Source organism: Monodelphis domestica, chromosome 3 (genome assembly GCF_027887165.1).
Source record: "Monodelphis domestica isolate mMonDom1 chromosome 3, mMonDom1.pri, whole genome shotgun sequence".
In the NCBI taxonomy this organism is placed as follows: domain Eukaryota; kingdom Metazoa; phylum Chordata; class Mammalia; order Didelphimorphia; family Didelphidae; genus Monodelphis; species Monodelphis domestica.
Window position 1 is genome coordinate 99,121,164 of NC_077229.1, and position 21,127 is coordinate 99,142,290.

At 38.8% G+C, this 21,127-nt stretch overlaps 1 protein-coding gene across 1 annotated transcript in view; it reads right to left on the reverse strand.

Moving 5' to 3' along the window:
* Positions 1–250: 250 nt before the first annotated feature.
* The window catches only part of LOC103103194 (zinc finger protein 16-like), a 55,227-nt gene continuing 34,350 nt past the window's right edge, over positions 251–21,127 (reverse strand). Inside the window, exons 2-3 of the mRNA XM_056822803.1 lie at positions 14,984–15,164; positions 251–2,712 (exon numbers count right to left, since the gene is read on the reverse strand). Coding sequence (XP_056678781.1) covers positions 773–2,712; positions 14,984–15,116 — 2,073 coding nt within the window. The 5' untranslated portion in view covers positions 15,117–15,164 and the 3' untranslated portion in view covers positions 251–772. The remainder of the gene's footprint in view (positions 2,713–14,983; positions 15,165–21,127) is intronic.

Below are 21,127 nucleotides of genomic sequence, written 5' to 3' on the forward strand. Positions count from 1 at the left end.
CTTGTTGCCTTAAAACAATTTCTTATTTGGGGATAACATGACCATGGAAAATGGCTCAATTTGAACATGCTATTTATGGACAATCTCATGGAGAGATGGGAGTTTGGAGATTTCCTGCTCATTGTGAACAGTATTTAAAAGTGAATTTTTTCTTTCAATGTATGTGAGATGACAATTAAGCAAAACATGTTGTAAAGGAGACTTGATGATACTGTACAGAAATGCTAAAGAATAAACAAAACAAGAGGAAAACTGTAAAAACTTGGTTTAGTTGAGTAAAAGTAATACTAATTACATCCATGTATAAATGCTTATGTCTAGTTATCATGCAGAATAATAACAATAATAATAATGTATATCATTAAATATGTCAGATTAAATTTTGGTAGGTTTTATTTCATTATAATAGTAAGCTCTTTATATATTTCATTTTGTCAATTGTTGCCCACATAGCATGGTTGTCTGCTCACAACATAAAAACATTAAGAGGTAATACTGGGCACCAGAAGAAGGGCTTGTTGGGTGGTAGAAGAATAGAAATAAAGGTACAGCCATGAGACATGTCAAAGAAAGAATCAACAGGACTTTATGTCTAATTAGATATAGAAGTATAAAGGAGGGGGATAAGTTAATAATAATTCCAGGGTTTTGAGCCTGGGTGATGGGGAGAATGAATGGTGCCACTGACAGAAAAGAGGATAGGAAATCAGAAGAGAATCACTCTGGATTCCCTGGTTATTAAGTATTTTACATGCCTATTACACTAGAAAGATCACACCCTGGTATGAATTATCTGGTGTTTTAGGAGTTTTGAGCGCTGACTGAAGGCTTTCCCACAGTCGCTGCATTCATAGGGTTTCACTCCAGTGTGAATTCTCTGGTGTTGGATCAGGACTGAGCGCTGACTGAAGGATTTCCCACATTCGTTACATTTATAGGGTCTCTCACCAGTGTGGATTATCTGATGTTGAATGAGGTGTGAGCTTTGGCTGAAGGCTTTGCCACATTCGGTACATGTATAAGGTTTCTCTCCAGTGTGGATCTTCTGATGGTGGATGAGATTTGAGCTTCGATTGAAGGCTTTGCCACATTCATTACATTCATGGGGTTTTAATCCATTATGAATCCTTTGATGCTGAATTAGGGTTGAACTCTGGCTGAAGGTCTTCCCGCATTCATTACATTCATAGGGTTTCTCACCTGTATGAACTCGCTGATGAAGAATGAGGTTGGAGCTCCGACCAAAGGTTTTCCCACATTCATTGCATTCGTAGGGCTTATCTCCAGTATGGATCCCCTGATGTTGAATTAGAGCTGAACTATGGCTGAAGGCTTTGCCACACACATTACATTCATAAGGTTTCTCTCCAGTGTGAATTATCTGATGTTTCCTAAGGACTGAGCTGTAACTAAAGGCTTTGCCACACTCATTGCATTTGTGTGGTTTTTCTCCAGTATGAATCCTCCGATGCTGAATGAGGCTTGAACTCTGACTGAAAGCTTTTCCACAGTCATTACACTTATAGGGTTTTTCTCCAGTATGAACTCTATGATGTTTTATGAGGTTGGAGATTCGACTGAAAGGTTTCCCACATTCATTACACTGATAGGGTTTCTCTCCTGTGTGAACTCTCTGATGTTTCCTCAAGTGTGCACTCTGGCTAAAGGCTTTGCCACATTCGTGGCACTCAAAAGGCTTCTCTCCTGTGTGAATTCGATGATGTTTAATTAAGTTTGAGCTTCGCCTAAAGGCTTTCCCACATTCATGACAACCATAGGGCTTCTCTCCAGAATGAATTCTCTCATGCTGAATAAGGTTTGAACTCCGCCTAAACGCCTTCCCACATTCATTACATATATAGGGCTTCTCACTGTTGTGGATTCTTTGATGTTTCTTAAGGCTTGAGTTCTGGTTAAAAGCTTTCCCACATTCATTACAGATATAGGGCTTCTCTCCAGTGTGATTTATCTGATGTCGAGTGAGGTTGGAGCGTACACTGAAGGTTTTCCCACATTCGTTACATTCATAGGGTTTCTCAGTAACATGAGATCGTTGATGCTTTTTGAGGATTGCATTCTGGCTGAAGGCTTTTCCACACTCATTACATATATACGGCTTCTCTCCAGTATGAACACTTTGATGTCGAATAAGATCTGAGCTTCCCCTGAAGGACTTCCCACACTCATTGCACTCATAGGGTTTCTCCTCAGCCTGTACTCCCATATGTTCATTAAGGGTTGGGCTCTGACTGAAGATTTTCCCATATTCATTAAACTGACATGGTGTTTCAGATACATGGATGGTTGAGTAGTTAATTAGATCTGAATTCTGTTTAAAGCTTTGGTCACAGTTATCAAGCTGATGAGACCATTCTCCTGATGAAATTCTTTGATACATAACAGGGTCTGAACTCAGACTAAAGCTTCTGCCAAACTCGTAACATTCTTGGCCAATCTCCCCTGGAGAACTCTTGTGGACCATGGTCACTGGTCTGAAACTCCTCTCCTGAGAAAGTGATTTTATTAGCCCATCTCCTTCAGAAATACCCCAATGTTGTGCTAATCCTTCCTCATGTTCACACCCTTCTCCAAATTCAGGTCCTTGAGGAACATCCCCTATAAGTCTTTCTAATATTACCACCTGAGAGTCTTCCTCTTCAAATATTTCTTCTTTAACTGTCAACAACTTGAACTCAGTGTTGGTTTCACAATCTGAAACAATGAATGAAAATGGAAATGTTATTTCCTGTTTATTGTGAAATAAAAAACTGGTGGCAAAGGAAAGGCCTATTCTATGGGAAATCAATTTGTTAAAAAGCCTCATGGTTTTCAGAGAATGAGTTATGGAGAACAGAAGATTGAAATGGAAGAGAGAGTGGTGTCACAGAGGGTAGAGGCATCTCAGGGGAGAGTACATGGGAATGATGAGAGATCTAGAGAACATGAGAAGTGTAAAGGTAGAAATGAGAAGAAAAGGCATAACAAGAGATGGATGGAGGTGTGAATGGGGGAAATGAGTTAGTTACTAGGGAGTGTGAGAAGGACAATGAGAGTAGGGAGCAACTGAGATACAGGTGGGAAGGCCTTCAGAGAACATAAGAGGTCAGAGTAAAGATAACAAAATGGAAATGTTACCTAGAAGATGAAATTCCCTTCAATATTCTGAATACACTTAAAAATTCTTATCCAGTGCCCCAAACTTCCTTGTTGCCCATCCTGACCCACTCTGGCTCAGCTTTATCATGTGTCCTTTGGCTCTATGCCCAAAGGGCTACTGGAGGAAGTCCATTGAAGGAGCAGACCTGGATTACTTCAAGACTGTGAACTTAACTCATAATTCCACCTATTTTGGCTGTACTAAGACAATTCTGATTTATGATTTCAGAAAAGAATTTGGTGGGGTTGAAGGAAGAAGAGGAGCAAGGCAGTAGTAGTACACTCACTAACATACAATATGACCTTGGGCAAGTCACTTAAAGTCTGACCCTTAATTTCATCATCTATAAAATGGAGATGTCTCCATCCCAACTATAATATGGGACTAGTTTGAGAATGATAAGAAATAATATAGTTAAAGAATTTTAACCACAAAACTATATGCACACAAAGAATTATTAGTGCTTTAATACTTCGAGTATCCGTGATTTCAAAAATAAAAGGACTTCTACCAACAATCCAGACAATTTGCCTTGGACATAATTTGATGGGTAGCTGTGCCCAACTTCCAACTGGTGATTCTCTCTGAATTTAGATGGGCTGTCCTCAGACAATAGATACAGAGTCAATAATAAGCTTGCACACAAATCTTCATTAATAACAGCTGATATTCATATGATACTTAAGCTTTTAAAACAATAAGTTATTTCTTAATAATAATGACTGGCATTTATATAGAGCTTTAAAGTTTGCAAAGAACTTTACAAATAGTATTTCATCTGATCCTCACAACAACCCGAGGAGGTAGGTTTTATTATTATCCTCATTTTACAGAAGAGAAACCTGAGGCTGAGAGGTTAAATGACTTGCCAGCGTTACATGGCTACTAAGTGTCTGAAACTGGTTTAGACTCAGGTCTTCCTGACTCAAGACTCAGCACTCCATCCACTGTACCACCTAACTGCCTCATCACAATACTGAACTAGATATTATTATTTCCATCTTATAGGTGAGAAATTTTGGGAGGTTTGGAAAGTTGTTACTAACCTAAGATCATAGAACTAGGAAGTGTCTGAGGCAGAATTCAAATCCAGATCTTCTGGCCTCTGACCTCAACACCATGCTGCCCCTGCAATTTCTGTTCTTTGGTAGGACCATGTCCACTCTGGAGTGAACAAGCCACCAGAGTAGAACTTTAGTGGAGAAGGAATTGTTATTAGCCTTTTTGAAAAGACCAGTTTCCATAACTCTATAATGTCCTACCCTCATGCTATGTACCTCCCTTCACTGGCTCCTTTCATTCTCCCTCATCTTGACACAAATCCTTCCCCTAATTGCTCTTTCCCTTTCTGAGTCATCCCTTTCAACCTGTCTTTTATATTTGACACTGCTGAGCACCCACTTCTCTTGTATGACTCTCTCCCCTCTTGGTTCTCTTTTTGCCTATTTGATGACATCTTCTCAATCTCCTTTGCTTGTTCTTTTACCATATCATGCCCTTTAAATGTGAGTGTCCCCCAAGGCTCTGTTCTAGGCCCTCTTTTCTCTACACTCCCTCTTTCTCCATAACATCATTAGCTTCCATGGGTTTAACTATCATCTCTATGCAAGTGCGTGCAAGATTTGCATATACACTCTGGTTTTTCTCCTGAGCTTCTCATATCACCAATTTCCTAATGGACATTTTGAACTGGGTACTGCAGAGACATCTCAAACTCAACATATCCTAAAACAAAACCATTATTCCATCCCCCAATTCCCATATGTTCCCTCTTTCAAAATTTCTCTTATTTTTGTCAAAGGCACCACCATCCTTACAATCTCCCATGTTTGTAAATCTTAGCATTATCCTAAATTGCTCATTCTCTCTCATCCCATATATCCAATCAATCACCAAATCTTTCCATTTCTACCTTCACATTTCACCCTCCAACACCTCCCATCTTCATTCAGGCTCTTATATCCCCTCTTGCCTAGATTACTAGAATAGCCTCATCACTGATCTTCCCTGCTTCAAATCTCTCCCTATTCCAGTCCATTCTACATACTTCTACCGTATTAATTTTTGCTAAGTGTATTTTTGACTATGGCATCCTACTACTCAAAAAACTCCCTTAGCTTACTATTACCTCTAGGAGAAAACATGAACTCCTCTGTTTAACTTAAAAAAAAAAGTTTTTATTGATAATTTTGTTCTTCTGTTGCCTAAATTTTCCCCAATATCCCTTGTTCCCTCCAGAGAGCCATCCTTTATACTTTATAGCAAAGAATCTTTTTTAAAAGTAAAAAGAAAGGGGGCAGCTGGGTAGCTCAGTGGATTGAGAGCCAGTCCTAGAGATGGGAGGTCCTAGGTTCAAATCTGGCCTCAGATACTTACCAGCTGTGTGACCCTGGGCAAGTCACTTGACCCCCATTGCCTAGCCCTTACCACTCTTCTGCCTTGGAGTCAATACACAGTATTGACTCCAAGACAGAAGGTAAGGGTTAAAAAAAAAAGTAAAAAGAAAAAAGAATCTGAGTGGCTCACCATACTTAGTGTGGATACCCCTGTGGTTTGGCTCACTGAAATTCAAAAGTTCTGACCTCAAGAGATCCTCTAGTCTTGGAAGCTAGGATTCCAGGCAAGCACAACTTTGCCCGGCTCTCCAAGACTTTACAAAGAACGCTAAAAATGTTCAGCAAATCAAGGACTCTGATGTAATTTGTCTGGGCCTTTTGACCTGAACCTACTGAAGATATTTAGATGTTTTCTTACCACATTTACCTTTAGTTTCAATTCTTTGTTAACTGATTTTATTCTAACCAGCATAGTATAGTAGATAGAGAACTTGTCTTGGAGTTAAGAAGATCTTGACACATATTGAATATATGACCCTGGCAAGTCACTGAGCTTCTTGGTACTTTAGGCAACATTCAAATCTCTTTAAGTCATAGAGAAGGGGGTTAATCTGCATTGGAAGAGAGAATGTCCTCATCTTGAAGTTCTCTATTCTGAAAAAACACAGGTTCAGTCCCTATATCTCCATCTTCTGTTTGAAGATTATTCTTTGTAAAAAAAAAAAAATCTCAAGTTGGTTAACAAAATCTTTATGTATTCATATGAAGGAATATAAATTAGGGATGGAGTGGCTTCAGGAATTAGCTAAAAAGGTAATTTTAATAAGTTCTGGGAGAGGATTCTGGTTAGGAGAGAGGAATTATGGGAGTTTGAACTGACAATAACTGTCTTACTTCTTTCTTGGATTTCCACCAAGCTGTAAAGTTAGACTCTCTGCCTGGACTTCTAGCAAACCAGAAAGAGGGTTTGCTCTGAGAGATTTTTCCTAGATAGTCAAAATTTTGTGGAGAAATTATTGACTTCTTGGTAGAGAATTTACTTTGGAGGAAACCATTTTCCCTGAGTCCAGAGATCATCTGCCAGAAATCCTCTTGGGCTAAGGTAATCCAAAGATTTTTATCTGTGAATTTGGGTTACTCAGTGCAGCCAAACTAAGGCTTTTCCATTCTTTTTTTTGTTAATCACTAGTGGGCAGATCAGGTTAGAGTTAGATAGTGTGTGTGAGTTTTTTTAGATAGAGCTGTAGGCAGGGCCCAGAGGAAAAAAAGAAGGCTCTCCTTTCGCAGGGGACTTAGAAGTTAGGTGGAGCTTAGTTTTAAGAGTCTTAGGGTGTTATCTACCAGTTTCCCTTACTCCCTTTACAAAATAAACTTTGTTTTTTTTTATAAGCAAGGGGTTTGTGCTTTATTGGCCCTGGGGAGTTCCTAGGTGGGTTGTATCATCTCACATCCCTCTAGGACAGTTCCCTATTACACATATTATTTTCATTTGAAAGTTCCATTTTTTTTATCCACATCAGAACAATTTGTGTCATCAGGATTTATTTCTTTAGATCACTGCATTCTCTCAAGCCAGCTTTCCCTGCAGAATTTTGAGCTATGGGATTTTAACTATACTCTCACTAGATCTTTCAAATCTGTTCTCTACCCTGTATTGATTTAGAATCTTGAACCCTGGAGACTACACTTCCCACAATCCCCTTTTCCTGTTTGTGCATCCCATGGGGGGAGTTTTGAGTTTGTTTTCCGCCCACATGCTCTCTCTGGATCCATGGTGGAGGAGGGAGAAGCGGTTCTTGCTTTTTTGCTAGCCTTACTTCCTTATACTTCAAGATAAATATTTAATAAATTGTGATTGGACTTCTTTATTGCTGCATATGTATTTCTTTGTTGCACTTTATTTGATTGATCCTTGTATTTGTACAAGTTGCCTTATAGGGCAACACATGTAGTACCTCATAGAAGAAAATCTGTATTAGTGACCTATATTGACCTGATGTGCCTTTTGAAACACTTGTGCCTTTACTAATTTTTTTTTGTATTTTCTTGAATGAATTATTTCTTTTGTCTACCTCATTTGCACTCACATTGTTTTATCTGCCTTATTCGCGCTCACACTGCAGATCATGGTAAGTCAAAGAAATGGATCTTATTTTTTGAAAATGAGTCCCTATACTTTACCTCTGTAATTGTGAAATATACACAATTTTAAAATCTTGTTTTCTTACAACACGTGTCATACAGTATTTTCCCCCTTCTTTTCTCATTTTTTGCCTTTGAAACGCATCACTAGTATTGAAAATGTTTTTATTTAACTATTTTTACTTTTTGCACAATTGCATAACCTAAGATATCCATTTACCTAGCATATAAAACACATACCCAAAAAGCTTTGTGTAAAAAATGGATTTTGAACTCTGGACTTCAATCCCCAGAAGCCCTTACTCCACTTCCCCAGAATGCTTTGTAATCACTGAATCATTGTACCGTACTGGGTTAACTACTGTTAAATTCTGTTGTTTTTCCCCTATAACTGTGCTGAAATATGAAAAAAAACAGCTTTTTTAATTTTGCCTTTGTAAATTGTCACATAGAGGATAGATGGACTTCAGAACTGGTTATAACTGCTATAACAACCTTTGGAAAATTTAATGTGCTAAATATCTCAAATGATTTTAAGGGTTTTTTAAATATGATTTTTGTAATTTTTTTTAAACAATCTCTGGTTATTATTGCCTGCCCCTAACAGGAGGTGTAAGGCCAATTCTAGCTGAAGTGAAATACAATTATAACCCCCAACCTTCCCACATTTCTAAATATGTGAATGGAAGTTGGGGCAGTTAATATCAGGGCATTTGTACCCCTAAAAAGCCTCCCAAAAAGGAGCATCTCTCATTTATACTCTTCAGCTCACTATTTTACTTCCACCAGAATGATATTTCATGATTATGTTCTTAACCCAAGATGAGTTTTACTTTTGTTTTAAAAATATGTTTAAATACCAAGGTTGAAAGATTGCTATGATTGTAAAACTTGTGACAAATATCCATCAATTCATAGGCTTTTAAAATGCCATACAGCAACTTATGTGAAATATGATAGTGTGTTTGTTTGCTATTGTAATTAATTGGGCTATTGAGAATTTCAGGATTTTTGATATCTACATATTTGTAATACTGTTCTTTAAGAAAAAAAATGTTACCTTGCTCAATTCATTTGCTTTCACTCACAGTAGAGCATGGCCAGACATGAAGAGGAAATGGATCACATTTTTGGTGAGAAAGCCTTGTAATCTTTATTTTCTTAGCTGACACAGTGTGTCAATGATTATAAGCTACATTCTTGAATTTTTTAAAACTCTCATATTTTTCTTGCATGTGCAATATACTATTTCAATATTTTTTTATTTTTCTCTCCTTTTTTATATTTGAAGCACATGTCACCAGTATTACGATTTTCTTTAACTTTTTGATTTTGCAGTACTATAAGTTTAAAATACATTTGCTAATGCATACCCCAAAAGCTTGTGACTATAAAAATGATGCCACTAATTATTTAAAAGAAATTATGGGACTTTGCTTAATGATTCTGTCTGATTCCAGGACAAGATATACACACAAGAGCCATTGCACAGAGCCAAAGAAAAGCCAATCCAGGATGCACTTCTAGGCCAATACAAAGGTCTTGAACCTAGTGTGAAGATTCGAGGTTACTGTGTTTAACATGTTGTTACGACATAGGCTTTCCTTTTGTCCATACTCACTCTGAAAATACTCACAGACGACTATCCCCGAAACCTTGGCTCATATAATCTGGTCCCCTTTTCTGCCTTTTATAGTGTGGTACCTTTCTGTAGACCTGGCTATTGACTGGGTAAATGCATCATTGCTTAGATCATTTTGATTGGGCCCTGATTCAAGGACCTGTTATAGATTTATTTTTCTTTTTTACTTGGAATCTTTACACATAAGACTTTGATAGTCTATATTTTCATCCAGTATTTTCTTTTTTTCTTTTGATTTTTCTGATGTCTTTTTAATATCTCTTGCCAATTGATTCATATACCTCATACCTCAACCATGCATCCCTAAGTGATCGTGTATTTTTCAATCACCCACAACACGGGGAAATGTAAAAAATATTATTATTTAAACTGCAAAGTTTAAATTCTTTTTGAGAAGAATTTTAGGTAAAGAAAGATGATACCTCTCTGCATCCAGAAACTGAACTGTTGGAGAATCCACCATGAAGAAGCCTCCAGACCACAAGCTGCACAAAAATGAACTTTGGGTGTAGTTGATTGAACATTTATTTGTATGTATATTTTCATGCCAAAGGGGACTGCCCCCTAACTGGTTTTCTGTCAATGCATCCAGCAATTATTAGTTTTGTTCTTTTTTTCTCTTATCCTCACGTTATTGTAATCTTTAAGTTGAGTATGTTTTTATGATCCTTTTGGGGAAAAAAATTAATTTTTTCCAAAATGATCACACTGAGAAATGTAAAAAATGGATTTTGAACTCTGGACTTCAATCCCCAGAAGCCCTTGCAAACAGATGTGTCTCATGATGTGAGTGAAATTTGTGTGGGCTCATGGCCCACCTAGCATGTGCTTCTCTTGCTTGTATTTTCTTTAATCCTTAACCTTTAATAAACCTCATAAAAACATAATACTCCTTGCAGAGAGAAACTAATTTCTATCTTGCTTCAGTTTCCCTAAATTTTAATCTTTACATTTGGATTATTGCAAACTGTCACTAGTTATTTAATGATTATGAGGCTTTTGCTCAATGACTATGTCTAATCCAAGGACAAATGGACCACAAAGGAGCATAGAACTTGACTTGCAAAGTGCCAAACAAGCACAAAAAGGTGAAAGAAACTAAACCAATCCTATGGGGATGGATGACATTCTGCACAAAAGGTACAATGACTTGATCATGTGTGAGACTCGAGGTTGCAGCTGTTTAACATGTGTTAAATGCAGGACTTCCATGTACCACACTCTATACCAAGCATATAACATCGATTGCTCTGGCTCCATTATCTCAAAAAAATGAAGAAAAGGGTTGAACCAGTAAATTCTATTTCCCATTTGTCTCTAGATCCAGTTTCTTTTTTTCTATTTTCTCTCATGATGTGATAACTTGTTGTAGTCCAGACTGCTAAATTGGGTTAGTGACTAATTGTTGTTGTATGCTTATGGGACATGGATCACTACAAGAACCTGTTGTGAGTTGTGATTTTTTAAAATTCCTTCCCAGAATTTTTTTCAAGTTCTCTTTTTATATTTATTTGACTCAGAAGTTATTTTTTTATTTTAATTTCTTTGGTTCTTCTTCTTCTTTCCTTGATGTTTTTTGATACTTGATTTATATGCTTTATGATTTGACCATGTATCCCTGTGTAATTCCTACATGCATCCCTATATCTTCCTCTGGGAGGGAATGTATTATTATTTTCCTCAGGGGGGACTATGTTATTGTTGTGAACTTTGACTTGAATTTGAGCCAAATTAGAACAAGAGACTACCTCCCAGAATCTAGAAGGTGCTGTGAAGATGCCTGCAGATATCACATGCTATACTGGAAGATCCAGAGTGAACTTTGAGATATGGCGAATTTGAACTTTGGGGGCTTGAAATGCTTTTGTTTTGAATGTACACTCTTATGCCAAAGGGGACTGCTCCCTAATTGGCTTTTTGTCAATGCACCTATTATTGGTTTTGTTCCTTTTCCCTTTTATTTTCCTCTTATCCCCAAATTATTGTAACTTCCTTTTAAAAACTGTTAACATTTGTATATACCTCTAGTTCAAGTTATAAGTTAGTTATGCTTTCATGATCCATTGGGGAAACTGGTCTCCCAAAGGATCACAGGAGAAGATATTGATTTAGAGTCCTGAACCCTAGAGACTACATTTCCCGCAACCCCCTTTTTCTTTTCCTATTTGTGTGTCTCCTTACGTGGGGGGAGTTTTGAGTTTCTGCTTTCCGCCCACCAGCTCTCTTTGGATACATGGTGGAGGAGGAAGGAGCAGCTCTTGTTTTTTTGCTAACCTTACTTCCTTATACTTCAAGATAAATATTTAATAACTGTTATTAAATATGATACTTGGAGTATTGGATATTAATTTTAATCTTTACAATCCTCAAAATTTTATGAGTCAGATTATGCTCATCTTTCTTTTCCTTCTCTATCATGAAATCTAAGATGAAGTGATCACTTTCTCCAGAAGGCACCATCATACCTACTTTGATAAATCATTTTTTCTTTATTGCTCAGAAGTCCACTTCTACTTTTTGAAGAATGAAAATCTCATTCTATAAAGTAAAAAATTTGAGGCATTCTTCTTTCAATAGATAGTTTTCCAGTAGCTATCCAGATAACTGAAGCCCTCCAACATTATTCTGTTACCTCCCCCATCACTTTGTGATCAACTTCTAGAACTCATTATCCATTTTCTCATTGTGGCCAGGCAGTTTGTAGGGTTCTCTTTCACAAGTGACTTGTTTCTCCCTCCACTGATACCCAAATGTTGACCTTCCTACTCCATGGGTCAATGATTTTCTTTCTATGAATACATCTCTCTCACTCACACTCACTCTCACTCTCTCTCTCCTACTCAGTTGAGTAGGATCTATTTAATCACTTCCTTTAGAATAATGATTACAATTCAATTACCAGATTACAATAAGAATTATATAAAATTAAGTTTTAGGGATACTTACAGGATAGTACTTATCATTTTGGGTTAACAACTCGTAAATTTTTTATTATATAGCTTCTATACATTTGTGTTCTGAAGCCAGGAAGTAATATTACTGTCCCTCTTCTTGGATTTTGTCTTTGGTAAATAAATAACTGATCTTTTATAATGACAAACAGCATAAAATCTAAGAGTAAAAAGGGATCTCAGAAATCATTTAGTCCAATTGTTATTCAATCTGGAATTCTTTCTATACTATTCACAAATGATCATCCTGCTTCTACTGAAAGACCTTCCCATGAAAGAGAACATACCACCTCTCGGTGTAGCCTAGTTCATTTTTGGAAAGTTCTAATTGTTGGAAAATTTTTCCTGACATTGAGCTGAAATCAGCATCTTCATCACTTCTACTTACTGCTTCTAGTTCTGCCTCCTGGGGACAAGCAGACTAGGACTAGTTAAGAGAAATGATAGACATAAAATGCAGATGTGCATACTGGACATGGCCAATGTGAGAATGAGTTTTGCTTGACTAGGTATATTTATTATGCATATTTGTTAGAATGGTTTTGTTCTTCTTTCCCCCAAAAAGTTGGAGGGAGAGAAGAAGGGAGAAATAAATGATGGAAAGAAGAAAAAAATATGATTTTTAACTGAAAAAATATATATAATTAAATGACATAAGATGAGTCATTCTCCACATCTTCTGCAAATATTTGAAAATGGTACCACATCTCTGAGATCTCTTGTCACTCTCAGGTTCTTCAATTATAAGAAACTTTTGTCTTTTACAAGATGACTTTCCTGGTTCTCTTCCTGCTTCTTCACCTCATTTAAGGGTTCTTCTTCCTCTTATTCAGAGTGGGGACCATCTACATCTTTGACTTGACCCTTTGTTTTTTCCCCTTAATGTTGCCCCCTTTAAAAAACTCACCCCCTCTTAGTTTCAACCGCACAGAAAATTCTGCATCTCTATCTATCTATCTATCTATCTATCTATCTATCTATCTATCTATCTATCTATCTATCTATCTATCCATCCATCCATCCATCCATCCTGCCTTGACCTCCCTCTCTCTGAACAACTGGCTCAGATGTAGAAATGATTCACTTTTACTTGGGTACTTCACAAACAACTGTTGATCAAGAAGCCAGGCTGAATTCAGATTGCTGGAAGCAGATTCCCAAAAAACTGCTTCCCAGGAGATTTGAGAAACCCATATAGATGTAGTTAAACCAATATGGTGCAAATGAGTGATGTGGTTGTTAAAAAAGGTTGACAAAAAACTTCATGCTTTTGGGCTAGAGAGGTAGAATCAGGCAATGCTCCTTGCAGGAGAGGGCTTCTAGAAAAGGTGGAAGAAAAGTACCCTAAGAACCACTGAATCTTCCCACATTACAGCAGTGGTCTCTTCCCTGTTGGAATATATCTCCTTGAGAACAGGGGATGTCTTGCTTTTTTTGTTTGTATCTTTGATGCTTAGCACAGTGCTCTGCTCATTGTAAGCATTTAAAACATGCTTTTTCACTCATTCATTAAAAGAGAGGGTTGTTCAAGCCAGGATGAAGGACTTATGTAAAAGAAAGCTATCCACATTGAGAGAAAGAACTATGGGAAAAGAAATGCAAAAGGAGAACATATGACATCACTTATCACATGTATATATATGGCTATGTGATTTGGGGTTTAGGCTTTAAAAGATCGCTCTATTGCAAAAATGGATAATATGGAAATAGGTATTAAGTGATAACATTTGTACAACCCAGTGACAACCCAGTTGTCAGCTCTGAGAGGGGAGGGAAAAGAGGAGGGAAAGAAAATGAATTATGGAAACATGGAAAAATATTTAAAAATTTAAAAAAATTAAAAATAAAAGAGGGTTGTGAATTGATGAGTAGACAAAGGGATGCCTATGGCAATCAGAGTGGTCAGGGGAAAGGCAAGCACAGGGGTCAGAAAGGAGTAGTATTTGTATGCCTCGATAAGCATTTCTGATGTGCCTACTATGTGCTAGGCACCAGTGGTACAAAGAAAAAAGTGAAACAGTTCCAGTCCTCAAGGAGTTTACATTTTGAGAAAAAAAAATGTAATCTGTGCACATGGAAATAAAGGCAAAAAAACATTCAAAGTAAATACAAAGTGATTTTGAGTGCTCAGGGAAAGCACTAACAACTGTGAGGGTCAGGAAAGGTGGCATAAAAGGTGGCAAATGAGTGGAACCATGCCAGGGAGGGATTCTGAGAAGCAGTAGAGAGGAAGGAAAGCCACCTAGGAAGTGGGGGGTCATCTGGGTGGAGGCCCAGAGACAAGAGATACAAGGTCACATAAGGGAAAAGCAAAGAGGTTGGCTTGCAAAGTGAGTGTTTAGTGCTGGGGGAGGGAGTCATGGGAAATAAGTGCTGAAAGACGGGTCAGAGTCAGATCATAAAGTGTTTTAGATGTCAAAACAGAGGAGTTTGCCTTTTATCCAAGATGCAATAGGGAACCAGTGAAGCTTCCTAAGCAGGGGAGTTGACTGGGCTTGGGGGCAGGTTTGGGAGGACCAGAATTTTGGAAAGTTGGGGAGAAGTGGGTGAAGAGCCCAGAAGGTCAGTACTGGAGAACTAGGACATCATTCAATAGGCAGACTGCCCAACAGTATCCAGTAGAGTTTTACACAGTGAGGCTTTAAAATCATTCATGACTAACAGTAAGAGGCTAGGGAAGAGAAATGGGCAGAAAATGGAAGCCTCATGTAGTCACAGTGGCCTGGGAGAGTAGGGAGGCAGAGGAGTTGAGTACCTGGTTGGAGACCACGGAAAGGAAGCAGGGGCTCAGGGTGCGTCGATCCAGGCTGGGTACCCAGTGAGGCATCACTGCTACAGGGTAGAGCAGGCGGTGACTCCAGGCCCTTGCCCAGGGATTTCATGTCCATCTTCGTTTCTTCAGTGAGTGCTCTCTGTTGCAGTGCGCAGTCTGGGACCTGGGGAGGGCAGGAACATGGCAGGTGAGGATGAAACTCCCAACCTTAGAGCTCAGGCCTCGGGGGTCTGTCCTCCAGGACACAGTCAAGGGGAAACAGGGCCCAGCCTTTCCTGCTCTCCCAGAAGGTGGCAGCAATGAAGTCTAGGACTAGAAATCTATCCCTGGCTTTGGCCCCAACTCCATCCTACCCAGGCCTGGGTCCCACCGTTGGAAAAGAGGGAAGGGTAGATGAATATTATAGGTCCAAGGAGAAGAACTGTTAGGAAGGTATAGCAGGATATGGGGGGATGGACAGCCTTCAAAGCACAGGGCTAAAGCGTGTCCAAAATCATCCTTTTGTGCTTCTTCAGTATTTCCTCTTTCTTCCACTGGCACCTTCCTTGCCATCTACAAACATGCTTATATTTCTCCAATCCAAAACAAGCCTTTCTTTGATCCTGCTATTTGCTAGTACTGCTGCCCCATCTCCCTCCTCCCTTAAATTGACAAACTGCCTAAAAATCTAGGCTTCCTGCCTTAACACCCATGGCCTTCTCATTCCCTTACAATCTGGCTTCCACCTCCACCTTACACTCAAATTGTTCTCTGCAGTTAACTGTGTCCTTCGCTATCACCCAATTCAAAAAAGTCTTGACTCAATTCTGATTCATCTCTTGGAAGGTCTAATATGGATAAACTTCCACCCTCTGTCTCCCCCATCTCCCTTTAACACTTCCCACTCACCTTCTGGAAACTGTCTTCCCTTGGCTTTGGAGGAGTGCTCTCCACATTCTTCTCTCTCTGCCCTTATTCCTTATGCTCTTCTCCTGGGTCCATTTCCCACCCATGGAGATTCTGTCCTAGGGTCTCTCCTCTCCTCTTGTTTTTTCTGGGTAACCTAACAATTCCTCCTGCTTCTGTCTATTATCTATTATATCTCATTATCCTGAACTCTTATTTGAATCAAGAAGAGTGAAGGTTTAGGGGAAGAAGGGGCAAGATGCATTCAAATGGCACCTTTTGTACTTATCAGGGGTGTGATCACAGGCAGGTCATTCAACTCATCTGAGTCTCAATTTCCTCCTCTATAAAATGGAAAGAATAATATATGCAGTACTTACCTGCTCAGAACAAATAAAAACATTTCTGTTAAGTGTTTACACTCCTGTAGTTCTTCAAGTGCTCTATAAATGCCAGCATAAGCTAAGTGGACAGAGCATTGGATTTGGAGCCAGGAACACCTGGATTCAAATCTCGATGGACTTTGAGACTGTGGGTGGATCACTTAACCTTTTGTGGCCTTAGTTCCTTAACTGTAAAATGAGGTTGGGTCAGATAGCCCCGAAAGCCCCTTCCAGCTCTATACCTATGGCCCTACAATTTCTTGGTGAATCTGGTCTTGGACATTTATTTACTAGCTGTGTGACTTTGGACAAGTCCCTTAACTTTTTTGACTTCAGTTTCTTCAAATATAAAATGGGGATAATAATAGCACCTACTGTCCAGGGTTGTTTAGGGGACCAAATGAGATATCTTTAAAGTGCTTTGCAACCTTTTAAGTGCTATCTAAAGGCCAAATACTATTATTCTCCCTAATATAAACTTTTTTTTGTTGTGCAGTCACTTATTTAGTAGTGTCCTTTATGACCTCACTTGGTATTTTCCTGGCAAGGATATCAGTGATTTGCAATTTCCTTCTTCAGCTCATTTTAACAATGAAACTGAAGCAGAGTTAATGGACTTGCCATGGGGTACATGGCTAGTAAGTGTCTGAAGCTAGATTTGAACTCAGAAAAATCAGTCCTCCTGACTCTCAGTCCTGCTTATACTGAGTCATCCAGGTGCCTGGATATTGCATATTTGTCCTTATTCTTAGCATAAAGTAAAAAAGCAAATGTAGTAGCTAGAATAAACACTTTTTTTTGACTGCAATATTTCTCTTTATAGCACTGCCATTCTCTAAGTCAACCACTCTAGAAACCCTGGAGATATTTCTGACTATTTTCTTCTCCCATCTGCCTCTTCTAGCCAGCTATTGAGCCCAATACAACACTCTAATTCAGGTTGTCATTAGGTCTTTCCCAGATATCTTCAGTACCTACCTAACCGGTCTTTCTGCCTCTACTGTCTCCCTTCCAATCCATCCTGCCCGGTTAATCTTCCTAAAGCACAGCTCTGATTACATCACTGCCTATCCAAAACCAGTGAATAAAAGTGTGGAGGCAGAACTACACAGAATGTGGGTAGGAAATAAAAATGACCAAGTTCAGCCCAGGAGACTGAAACAAAACTGGGAACAGTTTGCACGTCAGGATGAGTTTGGATTTTATGTTGTAGGTAATGAGGAGTCGCTGAAGTCTTAAGATTAGAAGAAACACATGCTCAGAATTGTGTTAGAAAGATTAATTTGATGAATGGGGCTGTGGGAATTGGCACTTGGGTTAGGGACCCCTAATCGGGGTCCCTAATCGCTTAACCTAGGAGAGATACACTGGAAATAGAAAGGAGGGAATGAGTAATATGTTGCTCTGAGCTCCCTCTTCTCTCCTCTTTACTTCACACCATTCAGATGCTGCTGCCACTATTCTGGCTTCACCTCTATCTCACATAATGAGATGGCCCTTTTCCTTGCCAAAGTAAATCCCTCCACCTGCATAAATGATCCCATTCCATCCCATCTTCTCCAGCAGACTGCCCCATCCATCATCCATACCCTCTTGCTTACCTTCAATCTCTGTCTGTCTTTCTGGTTCCCTATAGCCTACAAACATGTCTATGCCTCTCCAATCTCAAAAAAATCCTTGCTTGATTCATTCATCTTGACTAGCTATGGATTCACACAGCCTCTTCTCCCTTTTATGGCTGGTCTCCTTGAGAAGAGTTTTTATAAATTGATGCCTTCAAGGAAGGTGGGAGTTGGGGGAAGGGAAGAAGCCTTTATGGAACACCTACTAGGTGCCAGGGACCATGTTGAGTGCTTTTTACAAATATAAACTTATTTGATCCTCAAAACAGCTCTGGCACATAGGTTCTATTATTATCAACCTCATTTTACACTTGAGGAAACCAAGGCAAATATAAGTTAAGTGGCATGTCCAGGGTCACACAGCTAATAAGCCACTAAAGTAGGATATGAATGCAGGGTTTCTAGATTCCAGGCCCAGGTCTGTGTCACCAGATACCAGTACTTCCTTTCTTCTCACCCCCTTTTTTAACTCTACAGTCTAGATTCTGATCTCATCATTCAACTGAAACCAACCACTCCAAAACAATCTCAACTGCCAAATCTAATGATCTTCTTTTAGTGCACTCTTTCTTGACTTCTCTGCAGTCTATGACACTACTGGTCACTCTTTTCTCCTTGATACCCTCTTCCTTCTGGGTTTCTGTGACACTACTCTATCCTGGTTCTCCTCCTACCTGTCAGACTATTCCATTCTGTGACATTGGCCACCTCGTGGTTCTTCAAGCAAGATGTTCACCTCCAGGTTCTGGGCATTTTCAGTGCCTGCACTGAGATTAATATTCAGTGATATATTCCATGACTATAATACTGTCTTCTGGTTTCCCTGGCTTCCTTTTCAAGTCCTAGCTAAAAACCCATTTACAAGAAGCCTTTCCTGCTCCCCATGAATCATGTCTTTCCTCTGTTGATCATCTTGAGTTTCTCCTGTATATAGCTGGTGTGTACATAGCTATTTGTATGTTGCCTACCCAGACAGACTCCTCTTTGCTTTTCTTTGTATTCCCAGTGCTTAGCAAAGGGCTAAGAAATAGGTGTTTAATATATGCTTACTGAGTGAATATATGTGGAAAGAGGTAGAGATTTTTTAAAAAAGAAGAAATATTGACACCACAAAGAAAATGTTTCTCTGTCATAAAAAAGTGTGTGTGTGTGGGGGGGGGAGGAGACAAGAAGAGATTTTTAGAGAAAATTAAAAGTCATTGGAATATTTATTTTTTCTGTGCTCTTTATGGTTTGCTTAATTTAGAAACAAAAAATTGGGGGCGCTGGGTAAGCACAGTGGATAGAGCACCATGTCTGGAGTCAGCAGGACCTCAGGAATCAGGGTTCAAATCTGGTCTCAGACACTTCCCATGTGACCCTGGGAAAATCACTTAACCCAAAATGCCTTGCCCTTGCCCTTCTGTCTTAAAAGTTGTTACTAAGACAAAAAGTAGAGATTTAAAATATGCACACACAAAAATTATCATATATAGTTTTGTTTGGTTTGGCCCTAAAATGATCTTGCTTTGTATACTAAATCTAGGACTGTCAATGACTCAAATATTACATATTCATTCATTGGATTTAGTTTTAAATTCTTTTAATTTTGGAATAAATGAAAGTTGATGTTACTGAATACAAAATAATTTTAGCATCTAAAGAAGCTTACCACATAATTGAAGGTACAGAAGACGATCACAGCAAATGATTTGGCAACAATACTTATTCAGAGTACTTTGTTAACTAGACAAATGGTGAGTTTTTGTTTGGATATGTTGAGTTTGAGGTACAGGCAGGGTTTCCAGATGGAGACATCAAGCAGGTAGTTTGAAACATGGATCTAGAGCAGGAGTTCTTACCGTGGGCTCCAGAGACATACAAGGGGCCTGTTTATAGATTTCAGGGAGTCTGTGGTCTTGAATGAGAAAATATTGAATGGGAAAACAATTATCTTCCAAATGAAATTTAGCATTTCCTTCAGTAATTTCAAAACATGGTTCTGAAAGAGGTCCACAGGTTCACTGGACTCCCACAGGGGTCTGTAACACATCAAAATTAACAAAGCCTGGTTTAGAGGGAAATCAGGGCTAGAGGTATAGATTTTAGATATTTGCATAAAGCTAAGGGTTGAACATTAGAGGAAAAATTTATCTGTAGGTGACCGACAAGAAAGAAGAGCAAAGAGTCAAGCAAGAACTGTTGCTCAGTGAATGCTTACAATGAGGAGGCAGCTTATCAAGGCTGTCTCCAGGGAATGACTGACTATACTAGTCTTTGAATTAGGCAAATCAGGACTCAAATTGCCTTTCTGATAAGAAATATGACCATAGGCAAGTCACTTAAACTTGCTGAGCCTCATTCAAATATTTGAAAACTTTAAAATACTAAATAAATGTAAGTTATTATGATTATTACTATTAAAATCGGACAATGAGAACAAAGTAAGTTGGCAATCTGAAGAGGCTATAGAATTAAACCAATATTTTTTCCAGAGGAATAAATTCTGTGAATGTTTATAAGTTAGCAGGCAGAGTAGAAGAGACTGTAGAGCCTACAAGTAAGGATGGGGAGAATGGAGATGGAAGCAAGGTCTGGGAGGAAGTGTAGAAGGGCTAGGCTTGAATGAATATAGGGGTAGGTGTCATTCTACTCTAGTGAGACACTCTAATCCCAGTCACACATCCTAGTCCCCTAGGCCTATTTGTGGCCCTAATCCTCCTATTTTCTAAGATATGAGAGAAGGATGAAAAGATGGCAGATATAGGGAGATTTTAAGGATGAGGTAGGAATATGAGAAAGCTTATATCTGATGCCCTCTTATGATCTTTCTTAGTAGAAGGCAAAGTTGTTTGCTGAAAGTTTGAGGGGAAGATGGAAGTGAGGTATTTAGAAACCAGGTCTGAAACAAACTCAGTGAGTAATGAGCTGGGCAGTTAACATGAGATTAATAAGGAGACTGCCCAGCAGCAATGTGGGCCCAGTTGGGGTTAGATGGCTCAGCTTTGTCATGTTCTGGATCTATACAATTTTGGGACACTCTCCAGAAATGTTCTACAGCCAAAAACAGAAACTGAGAAAGCAGATGGATGAAATGATTTAGGGATAGCAATTGGCATGGCCAACATTGTGGAAAGCCAAGAAGGTGAGGGTTTGTGGCCATGCTCCTTAGAAAAAGAATTAGGCAAAGCTTTTGAAAAGGCATCATGGTACAATGGAAGGAAAACTATAGTTTGGAAATAATGGTTAAAGTTCTA